The sequence below is a fragment of the Cebus imitator genome, unplaced genomic scaffold, assembly GCF_001604975.1.
Source record: "Cebus imitator isolate Cc_AM_T3 unplaced genomic scaffold, Cebus_imitator-1.0 Scaffold44, whole genome shotgun sequence".
In the NCBI taxonomy this organism is placed as follows: domain Eukaryota; kingdom Metazoa; phylum Chordata; class Mammalia; order Primates; family Cebidae; genus Cebus; species Cebus imitator.
This window is the reverse complement of record NW_016107359.1, coordinates 2,357,796-2,369,684: the sequence shown is the minus strand read 5'-3', so window position 1 is coordinate 2,369,684 and position 11,889 is coordinate 2,357,796. Positions and strand designations below refer to the sequence as shown.

Sequence of the window (11,889 nt, the reverse complement as noted above, 5' to 3'; positions counted from 1 at the left end):
CGGAGGTTGCGGTGAGCCGAGATCGCGCCATTGCACTCCAGCCTGGGTAACAAGAGCGAAACTCCGTCCCCCCGCCCCAAAAAAAAAGCAGGCCTAACACCAACCTATCACATTAAATCTGAATTCATTGCCAAACAAGCACCCTTGTATGTTCATTCAAGGAGTTACCCAGAAAGGTTACAAAGCACATAAGGCGCTTTTGTCAATCTTCTTCTGTATAACTAAATGAAGTCAAGATAGGATCCTTTGAAAACAGTCTCATTTAGAACAAACCAAACAAAAACTTGGCACACGGGTATACATGAAAATGGGTATACCCAAGATTACAGTCAAGACAACTGACACTTTAAAACAAATGGGAAAGTAATTAGTTTAATATAAAAAGTAATTGTCAGACCAGGCATGGTGGTTCACACTTGTAATCCCAACACTTTGGGAGAACAAGGTGGGAGGACCGCTTGAGGCCAGGAGTTTGAGACTACCCTAAGCAACATAGTGAAACCCCTATCTCTACAAGAAATTAGAAAATTAGCCAGGCATGGTGGCTGGTGCTTGTAGTTCCAGCTACTTAGGAAGCTAAGGCAGGAGCATCACATGAACCCACGAGGGTTGGCTGCAGTGAGTTGACATGGCAGAGCAAGACCCTGTCTCAAAAAAAAATAAAAAGTAACTGTCTCACAAGGTCTTAACTCTTCCATGTATTGCTTCACAATCTAATCCAAGTATTTTTACTATTACCAACATTTCAAGGGTAAATAAAGATAGGTCACTCCAGAAATAAGTACCTTTGTAAAGTTCTCACTTGAGGAAAAGTTAAACAGAGCAAGAGTCTTCCTTGGCATAAACTCCTAGGATTACTATTTTTACATTTAGCTTACTTAGGCATACTGTAATTGTTTTCCCAATCAATGCAATGAAAATTCAAGGACTCTGGTGAAGATAACCGTATCAAATATATGACTAAGAACCACAGAAACACTTTTATCAAGTATGGCCTCAACCAGAGTCCATAAATTTTTCATGTAATTAAAAGTGGATACACTGGTAAATATTCTCAGTCTATCAATTTTCTAAGTCCAGCTGTTTCTCCAGTAATGTTCCATTAGATATACACACAAAGTTAAACATAAGACACAGGTCTTTATATTATTTATGTCCAGAGACGCCCTAATAAAGAGAGCATTAAAGACAAGCTTAATGCTTAAAAACGAAATTTAGCTTAAAAACGAAACAACTCAGCTAACATTAAACGTAAGATTCCAGGGTCAACTCTGGCACAAATACAGATTTATCATTTTTGCCAAGTGGTAACCAGTATTACATCTCAGAAAGGCAAGACCCAAGGACATCTAGGAAGTAGTATTTCAGCTCTGGTGGAATTATAGTGCAGCTCTCACTCCATATTAATGAATGATGGAAGGTATGTAAGTATTACTTGTACAGACAACAGTTTTAGGTTCCAGTCCAAGGGCGGTGTTAAGAGGCTACAAAACTCCCTATACTGTCTCAAGTTCTTGAAAGGTAGTCCCAGAACACACCAATAGGGACACTTCCTTATGTAATAAATTAAGATCCTTCTCAAAACACAGCCCAGGGCCCAGAGTTTTCAAAAGTAATCTCCAAGATGAATATTTGGGTCCCTCTGTCTCCTTAGATGCTTTAACCCACCAGTTCCCCAATATAGCTACATATCTAGTTAATAATAAACACTCAAACACCAAACCATGTGATATACAAATTATAGCAGTTCATTCTGAAAACTAATGCATTATTCTCATTCATAGTTGAAGAAACTAAAGCTTCTTGAGGTAAAGTAACTTCCCCAATGTTAACAGCTAAGGGGCTCTCTCCACTACTTACTTGGGTTTTATGGGATCAAATGGCACCTCTTCCAACAGATCATATATGTAATTATTATATATTTCAATATAAGAGACAAATACACCATAGACACTATCTTCATCAACCTCTTCTGCTTTGCAGAATTCTTTCACAGTTATCATATCTGCAAACTCTGGATCCACTTGTCGTCTTAAAAAAAAAAAAACAACAACAAAGTTTAATTTTATACACTGTTAAGTCCATTTTAAAACTAAAGGATCCCAGTTGGGCACGGTGGTTCACACCTGTAATCCTAGCACTTTGGGAGGATAAGGCGGGCAGATCACCTGAGGTCAGGAGTTCAAGACCAGCCTGGCCAACATGGTGAAACCACTTCTCTACCCAAAATACAAAAATTAGCTGGGCATGGTGGTGCCTGTATTCCCAGCTACTAATGGGACTGAGGCAGAAGGATCGCTTGAACCTGGGAGGCGGAGTTTGCAGTGAGCCGAGATCATGCCACTGCACTCCAGCCTAGGCATCCCATGAGACTCCATCTCAAAAAAAAAATTTTTTTTTAAATGATCCCAAGGGGAAACTAACAGATACAATAAATATCTGGAATTAGAAGTAGACATGCACAAAGCAACTTTATTCATACTCACAGTTTGCCCCATGTTCTCCCAAACACATAACAAAGGCTTTTATACCCTCTCTCCACCCAGAGTGGCACCTTCTCGAAACAGTGATTGAAACAAAATGTGCTCAAAACCAAAGAGAAAACATCTGAGCAAAGAACTTAAGAATATTCCTTAACTTTAATCTCACAAATGTCAACTTCTCTACTTAATGTTTACCATTCCCCATGTCTGGGCAAACCACAGGACAGAATCCTATGCCCCTAGGCCAGTGCTGCATACAAATATAATTACTCACTTGCTAGAAGGGGTCTTTGGATTGGGCATAGCTTCTCTTTTCTGACGTTCTAATAAGGCATCAACCTCACACTGTATATCCATACTATTCCTATCATTAGATTTAAAAACCTGAAGTGGGGGCAAAAAAAAAAAATCATACCACATTTTTTAGAATTTGACTTAAAATAGTAAGAAACATATTTTAAAACTAATGAACAGTTAAGGTTTCAAAATGAATCCCGTGTTTTGGTTCTTCTTTAATACTACTGTATCCATAGGCATCTTAGTCCAGTAAGATAAGTCACAACACAAAAGAATCATACTTACATATCGTTTAGCTTGAAACGACCCTATACTGTTAAAGATCATGTCTAAACAACGAGGAAGCAGCCCTCCTTCCCCTGGAGAACCAGTCATTGTGTGAGTTTTTCCACTTCCTGTCACGCCATATGTGAAAAGAAGACCTACAGTGTAGCAAGTCACAATGAATTACATCTTAGAAGTCCTCCACTTGTAATATTTCTTCACTGTATTAGAAAACACTTAAAATTAGCCAACTAAAAAAGGCAAGTTTACCAGCACACTAACAAATTAAATATGGATTCAATGCCAAACATAAAAATATCAAAAAAGTTTTATCAGAAGAGGAGAAAAAGGAAAATCCAGCAAAACTCCAAGAGTTAGATCATACCATTTTTGCCATGAATAAGGTCATCGACCAAGGGATGACCCACAACATCAAAGAGTTCCTTCTGGGTGGTGTGAGTGCCAAACACTTGTTTAAATGAATACTGAGTCTGTGGAGAGAGAAAAAAATGTACTAAATGGAATTCTACTATTATCTAGGCCAAAAATACATCTTCTTAAACTTAAAGGTGTTTCTTTATGACATTTAAGATCTAAGCATGCAAAGAAAAAACATAAATGGTCTTTACGGTTGGAATCCTTCATTTTTTAGTTATTCACTAAAAAGTCATGACATACCTAAATTATACCAATTATAAACTGGTAAATGTTTTCGGTCACAACTACTAAAGAAAATATACAAAAGTCTCTTTTTCTTTTTTGAGACGGAGTTTTGCTCTTGTTGCCCAGGTTGGATTGCAATGGCATGATCTTGGCTCACTGCAACCTTTGCCTCCCGGGTTCAAGCAATTCTCCTGCCTCAGCCTCCAGAGTAGCTGGAGTTACAGGCACACGCCACCACGCCCAGCTAATTTTTGTATTTTTAGTAGAGATAAGGTTTCACCATGTTAGTCAGGCTGGTCTCAAACCCCTGACCTCAGGTGATTCACCCACCTCAGCCTTCCAAAGTGCTGGGATTACAGGTGTGAGCCACCACACCCAGCTGAAAATGTAGAAAAGTCTTAAATCCACTAATGCTTCTAATCTAAGGTTAATTTTAATTAAGTGACAAAGATCAAAAGGTATTATAATGATTCATAGTCACAGATTTGTGGAAATCTACAAGCATTATGTAATACACGGCTTTATTGTTTCCTAGTTTTTCTTGATAAATGTGTCATTTAAAAGAGCATAGCATGGGCATAGTGGCTCAAACCTATAATCCCAGCACTTCGGAAGGCAGAAGGATGCCCTGAGGCCAGAAGTTAAAGACCAGCCTGGGCAAGCTCATCTAATAAAAAATTTTAAAGGTAAAAACAACAACAAAAATCCCCACAAAAAAACAATGAGCTGTGGCTGCATCATTGCATGCCAGCCTGAGCAACAGAGTGTGATCCTGTCTCAAAAAAAAAGAAAAAGAAAAAAGAAAATGGCATAGCAGCATAATACCACATGTTTTGATGTACTGTACTTTAAAACAGGAAGTAAACTATAAATATAATCTCATCTGAGTTCTTACACAAAATACATTTTAAATAAATTGTGACCTTTAAGAAAGCAAGACAATTATCAAGTCTCTCTAAACATGATTAATAAAATATAATCCAGTAAAAAAGGCTTTAGAGTTCAAAAAGAACTAAGAATCTTGGAACTGCAAGGATACATACACATAGGCCAGGACTGAGAAGACAGATGACCTCACAGTCCTCATGAGTGACTCCCTCCCTTCAAGGTAAAGAAAACTAAAGGCCCAAAGGAGAAACTTCTCTGAGCACATGGAGTTAATTAGTATTGAAGCCATCTTCAGTGCAATGGGTTTTTTTTGTTTGTTTTTTTTTTTTTTTGAGACAAGAGTCTCACCTCTGTCACCCAGGCTGGAGTGCAGTGGCGGGATCTCAGCTCACTGCAACCTCTGCCTTCTGGGTTCAAGCGATTCTCCTTGCCTCAGCCTCCCAAATAGCTGGTGTTACAGGCACCCACCACCACACAGGGTAATTTTTGTATTTTTAGTAGTGATGGGGTTTCGCCATGTTGGCCAAGCTGGTCTCAAACTCCTGACCTCATGATTCGCCTGCCTCACCCTCCCAAAGTGCTGGGATTACAGGTATAAACCATCATTCCTGGCAGCAATGCGCTTTTCATTATACAGTGTTGTCTTCTGTCAGAAAGCAGTGACTATTTTTAATCCCCATCAAACCTTTTTATACCTACTTGATACCTTTATTTATACATACTTGAAATTTACTTAAAGAAGTTAAACTCAGTAAATCAGTGTTTAACTATGTTATATCCTCAAAGACTTGCTCCTCCAGAAAACCTTCCCAGACCATTCATTCAGGCTGAAGCCATATTTACTATTTTGATGAATAGAACATATAAGGTACATATTCCCCGGAAGTTTATATTATGGTGGAGGAAAGACAATAAACAAGTAAATAGACTGTGGTTGAGTACTATAAAGTAGATACACAGAGTACAGACCAGGGGACAGGGGCTGTGTGGTGCTATTTCTGATTGGGTAGTCTGTACAAGCTGAGGGGGTGATAATTAAGCTGAAACCCAAGGATGTTTAAAAAGTTGGGTTTGTTTGTTTTTTCAGATGGAGTTTCACTCTTGTTGCCCAGGCTGGAGTGCAATGGCATGATCTTGGCTCACTGAAACCTCCTTCTCCCAGGTTCAAGGGATTCTCCTGCCTCGGCCTCCTGAGTAGCTAGGATTACAGGCCTCCACCACCATGCTTGGATAATTTTTATATTTCTTTTTTGAGATGGAGTCTCTCTGTCACCCAGGCTGGAGTGCAGTGGCACGATCTCAGCTCACTGCAACCTCTGCCTCCAGAGTTCGAGTCATTCTCCAGCCTCAGCCTCCAGAGTAGCTGGGATTACAGGCACCTGCCATTGTGCCCAGCTAATTTTTGTATTTTTAGTAGACATGGGTTTCACCATGTTGGCCAGGCTGGTCTCGAACTCCTGACCTCATGATTCGCCTGCCTCACCCTCCCAAAGTGCTGGGATTACAGGCATGAGCCACTGTGCTCGGCCTAACATTTAGAAAGTTCTATAGGCATTTGGCCTATATCAAATATCAGTATTGCAGCACATATTCAATAGGCACATCTCTACGAAGAGATTACGAACCAGTTCTCTGTTGTCTAACTCACACGGGCAGTTCCATCTAGCACAAGTTGTACAAAAGTCCCAGCTGTGATGCATTAAAAATAAAAAAGCTCTTCCTTCATTACAGATATTATGTGGAGCACTGGTCTCTATGATTAATAATGGGACTCAGACTAGGACTGGTGGCAGTGGAGATGGAAATGAAAGGGCAGTTTCAAGACACATCATGGAATATAACTGACAGGAGCTACTAATGAACTAGGTGCAAGGAGGGGCAAGTCAAAGGTAGGTTCCAGGTTTCTGGCTTGAGAAACTGGACAGGTGATGGTGCCATTCCTTGAGAAGAAAACAAGGGAGGAAGTATTTAGAGAGGAAAGGAGAAAATCAAGAACTCCTTTTTGGACATGTAAAATCTGAGATGCACATGTGACATCCAAGCAGAGACACCAAGTAAGTGGTTGAATGTTCAGAGCCAGAGAAGAGGTTTCAACTGGAGATACAGGGAGAGCTGGAGGGGGAGACACAAGAGTGCTGCTGACAAACAGGTTATAATGAGGGCGAACAGGTATACATCGAATTTAGCAGCAAAGTGGCCACTGGTAGTCTTCTGGAGAGCAGTTTCACAGGAATAGTAGGCACGAAAGAGTGAGTGATAGCTAGAAGTAGAAATGGTAGCCTGAATTAATCCTCCTGCATTCCCACGGGCCCCTCATCTTTAGTACACCTAACTTTCTGTCGTATCTATATGAGAATTACTTGTTTACCATATGTCTTAAGTTATAAACTTTCTAAAGGCAAGGAGTATGTCATACTTGTTTTTAAAAAATCTTCTACCATCCAGCTACTAGCTTAGCACATTTGCTTAACAATATTTTTAAGTTGACTCAAAATTTTACTAACAATAAAAACACTGCATAAGAGATTGATGCAAGTATACAATGCCTATTATTAAACGTTATTTTAATTTCCACACATGAATCTGTATATAATCAAACTGCCTAGCACAATCAAGTATCATTCCACATTAAATCATCCCTAACACATGCTCTAAAAACCAACAATACCCAGTGTAAGAAATTATCTGCTAAAAGCAGTCCTCTAACTCCAGCACACCAAAGGTATGTCTGTGCATCCCAGAAGTCAAAAACACTTTAGATACAGTGTTTCAGTAATAATGACGTAAATAAGACTTTGTGGGCTCACAAATGAATTTTGTTACATTTAAAAACGTAAAAGTCATTCAGGAAACAATATATTGAGTAAAAACAATTGGTTCAAATCAGAATTACCTCCTTATAGTCTCCATTTCGGTTGAGTCTATAGCCCTCAGGAGTATGAAGCTGAACAGTTGCATTATTGATCACTTCTATGCAACACTCTTGATCAGGAAAGCTCAGTGGGCGCACCCTACAGTATACCTAAACAAACAGGAAGGTGCTTAAAGAACGAAGTTTAACTTTTTGCCTGATTTTTCACTTAAGCTTCTCATTCATTCATTCATTCAACAAACACTTGGTCTCTTCATTTAAGAGCTCTGTATCGCCAAGGGCTATGAAAATTAAAATCTGCTATGTGAGATTGATAGATACAAACACACATTAGAAGACTTTAAACACACATAAAATTAAAATAAATTTTGATAACAAAAATCAAATTGCAGTGTGTATTCACTATTATATTGTACACAAATAAGTTATACTACTACTAACATCTCTAAGAGTCAGCAACATGTCACAAAATGAGACTTTTAAATCCGTTAGAATTCTTTGGAAATGGATGTCAATTTAAAAACTTGTCAGCTTAACCCAAAATTTAATATACAAAGACATATTTATTTATTTTGAGACAGAGTTTCGTTCTCCTCCCCCAGGCTAGAGTGCAATGGCTCACTGCAACTTCCACCTCCTGGGTTCAAGCGATTCTCCTGCCTCAGCCTCCCAAGTAGCTGAGATTGCAGGCACCCGCCACCACACCCAGCTAATTTTTGTATTTTTAGTAGAGATGGGGTTTTGCCATGTTGGCCGGGCTGGTCTCGAACTCCTGACCTCAGGCGATCCACCCTCCTCGGCCTCTCAAAGTGCTGGGATTACAGGCATGAGCCACGGCACCTGGCCTACAAAGACATTTTTAAAAGCAGAAGAAGGGACTTGAGGAAAACTTGTTCAGCTGTGTGCAAAGCACCTGGTGCCCTTAACTTCAGAGCCAGGGATCCACTCCAGCAGCAGCGAAGGGTAGATTTTAAATACCTCAGAGGAAAGGAACCCTTTTTGTTTGCCATTTGTTGTTTTGTTTTAAAATTTTTATTCTTTTTGCCTGCTTCAATTTTTTCTTCATAATTTAACACTTGCTTTTAAAAGCAAGTTCCCAAGCCTGAAACTGGTGAAGTACTTGCAGTTATGAATAGAAACTAGACTGAAGTAAACTTGGGCCCAAGAAGTTTGGAGCTTTCCTCATGCCATCAATTGCTGTATGGCATGAACTGGGTTCATATGAACTCAGTCCATACTCTCTGGGATGAATACGAACCCAGCTGGAGATTTTTAATTATCTAACTCTTCAAATGATAATTACGGAAAGTATGCAGTTGGCAACTAAGGACTTCATTGTACTGAACTAATTAATCTTATAGAGAAAATTTCACAGCTAGAACTAGTTTTACACAATTCAGTATATCCATTTAACTAAATGTTCTTTGATTATACTTCCACATCTCCTCTTCCTTCCCTTCCAAGCCTACACATAAGACAAGAAAGGACTAAAGAAATAAGTTTCTTAAATACACACACATAGATCCACAGGGAGACCTTACCCCAACTGGGTCTTTAAGGTTCGTTTGGGACCCTTTCTTCACAATAGGTTTCCGGGGTGTCTTAGCCCTCCTGGTCATAGATTAAAAAATAGTAATAATAATTTTTTTTTCAGTTCAACACTAATATGCAATCTTTCTAGATTATCTGTAAATTATCCCTTAGCAGTTCCAAAACACTGTATCCCAAATAACATGAATAATATTCATAGTAGCAGAGTGTAGCAAGTGTAATCTAAAAGTAATTAAAATTTGCTTTAGAATACATCTCTGGTACCAACTGTACCTACTTATTCTGTGATTAGTTTCTATACTTAAAATAGCTTGCATATTCTCTTAAGCAACAATTTAACAGAGGCACTACAAATTTGAAAAATCTACAAGTAACTGTTTACACTTTACAGACTGACAAGCCGATTAACTTCCACACACTATAAAAATGCACATGGAGGAATCCATTCTTTCGTCAAGATTTATGCCTGTACTTTAAAAGAACAACCAGTCATTGAATGCTCAAAAAGATTACAGTACTCTGTCTCCAAACAAAATCCGGTCCCAAGCTGCCAATTTCTTGCTTTCTTAAATAGGGACAATCAAAGAGATACTTCGATTGATTTCACCATTTCTCTAACATCTCATCTTTTTCCCTTCACATTTATCTATAGGCTAGATATACATTTAACACATTAAGTGAGATTACTGGCTTCGAATGCAGTTTTAAAATATTTTTTTCAACATATTCCCAGATGAAACACAAGTAAATTCGTGTTGTTCAGTGCAAAATACACTGTGGGGGATCTAACTTCAAATCAATATATTTATATATATATATATTTCTTATATATAAATTTTTTTTCATCTAAAGATTTTGACTTCGGCCTCTTAATAAACAAGTTGCCTTTTGCAAACGACTCCCTAAATGGTAATAAAGCCAATCTCCTTAACACAACAAATACCGCTTCACCCATGAATGACGCGGCGCCGAAAACACTAACTTGGGAATGTGGGCGGGGGTTGCCCGCGGCCACAAAACACAGCAGCAGTAACCGGCCGGTGTAAGGGGCTGGGCTCGGCCTCGAGGCCAGGGTGCTGGGCTAAGAAAAGCTCGCGGGCCGGTGCCTGGGCTCTCCAGAAACGGAGCCCACCTAACCAATGCCCACCACACTCCCTCGGCTCCCGATCCGCACCAAGTCGGCCGACTGCGCTCTGGAGGCGGCCGCAGCCAGCGACGGAGAAGGGGAACTTGAGAAAGGGAAGGCAGTCCCGGAGCCCCGAGGACAGACAGCCCCGCTAACCGGGAACCGGGTGCGGCATAAAACACCTCCGGCTTCCTGCCGACCCTTGCAGGCCCCTGGAGGCCGGGGCGGGGCGGCGGGGGGCGATGCGGCAGGGGTCACCGCGCCCAGGTTCCTGCGGAGCTGCCGCACGTGGAGGCTCCCATTTGGGGGTCGCGGCCGCGGCCGCGGCAGCACCGGACTAGATGCCGACCGCGCAGCCCGCGTCCGGCCGCGGCCTGAGTAGAGACGCCGGCCCGCCGCCCCGTGGCCCCGGACCCCGGACCGCGTCCGCCCTCCCTCCCTACTCGGCGGCCGCGTACTCACGCTGGCTTCATGGCAGCAGGCTCCAAGCCGCCCAAACGCGCGCGCGGGACGGGGAGCCGGAGAAGCCGGAGGGACACTGGGACAGGCCGCTGGAACTGGGACTCCGCGGCTAAGGCGCGGCGCTCCGCGGGGCCGGCGGCGACGCTGAGAACTCAGGTGAGCTCGCGCCAGGCGCATTTCAAACGGGCCAATCAGCGCCCGCCCTCGAGGAGAGGCCGGAACTCCACGGAAGTGACTGTGCTGCCGGAAGTGACTGTGTTGCCGGAAGTGGCCCTTGTCTCCTAGGCGACCGACGCTGCGAGGAACAGCGGAGGCGTGTGTCAGGGCTGGAGCTGGACCTGAGGTATGCATTCAAACTCTTCCATCTTGCTATGAGAAAACTGAGGGTTTCTTTTCCTCCATCACAAGAAGTTCAATGGAAGGGCCATTCCAGGTTTGATTCAGAGGTCGGAATGTCGTTCTGGTGAAAAGTAGTGTATTCCTGTGCTGTGCTCTGCTCCGAGGCTTAGGCTCCCTCTCTCTGGCTTCCTAGTCACCACATTATCTTGGCTGCTTTTCTCTCTCTGTTCACATTTCCTGGGTTTCCCTCTCTGGTCCCTGCATCTCTTTCCTATATGTATATTATTTTATGAAATCTTTTTATTTTTTCATTTGAGATGGAGTTACTCTGTCGCCCAGGCTGGAGTGCAGTCCCAGCTTAATGCAACCTCTGCCTCCCAGGTTCAAGCGATTTCCCTGCCTCAGTCTCCCGAGTAGCTGGGATTACAGGCGCGCATCACTACGCCTGGCTAATTGTTGTATTTTTAGCAGAGATGAGGTTTCACCACATTGGCCAGGGTGGTCTCGAACTCCTGACTTCAGGTGATTTCCTCTCCCCCACCCCTTGGCCTCCCAAAGTGCTGGGATTACAGGTGTGAACCACCATGCCTGGCCTGTTTTATAAAATCTTGATTGTGTTTGATCCTGGTCTTACGGAGATGAATAAAATTTGGTCCTTACCCTTGAGGAGCAACCTCTAGAACCTATTCTTGCCTTAGATGAACTGAATCTATATCACTTCAGTCTTTGACCCTAAGCCGATGACTATCAAATACGCATCTACATCTGGGCTCTCAGGGAACTCTAGCCCCTTCTCAGCTTCCTGCAGGACCACAGCACTGGTAAGGATAGTCCCAATTTAATATCCTTGGCCCATATTGTTGGTGCTCAGGAAACAACTTCAAAATATGGCTTTTGGCACACTGAGTGCTTTGAGCTAAAGAAGACTGGAGGGCCTCAGAGAA

At 41.9% G+C, this 11,889-nt stretch overlaps 1 protein-coding gene across 1 annotated transcript in view; it reads right to left on the bottom strand.

The window, feature by feature from the left end:
* Positions 1-11,154, bottom strand: part of KIF23 (kinesin family member 23) — a 34,272-nt gene extending 23,118 nt beyond the window's left edge. Inside the window, exons 1-8 of the mRNA XM_037737884.1 lie at positions 10,607-11,154; positions 9,009-9,078; positions 7,489-7,617; positions 3,430-3,535; positions 3,066-3,202; positions 2,758-2,867; positions 1,861-2,031; positions 786-801 (exon numbers count right to left, since the gene is read on the bottom strand). Coding sequence (XP_037593812.1) covers positions 786-801; positions 1,861-2,031; positions 2,758-2,867; positions 3,066-3,202; positions 3,430-3,535; positions 7,489-7,617; positions 9,009-9,078; positions 10,607-10,617 — 750 coding nt within the window. The 5' untranslated portion in view covers positions 10,618-11,154. The remainder of the gene's footprint in view (positions 1-785; positions 802-1,860; positions 2,032-2,757; positions 2,868-3,065; positions 3,203-3,429; positions 3,536-7,488; positions 7,618-9,008; positions 9,079-10,606) is intronic.
* Between the last annotated feature and the right edge of the window lie 735 nt (positions 11,155-11,889).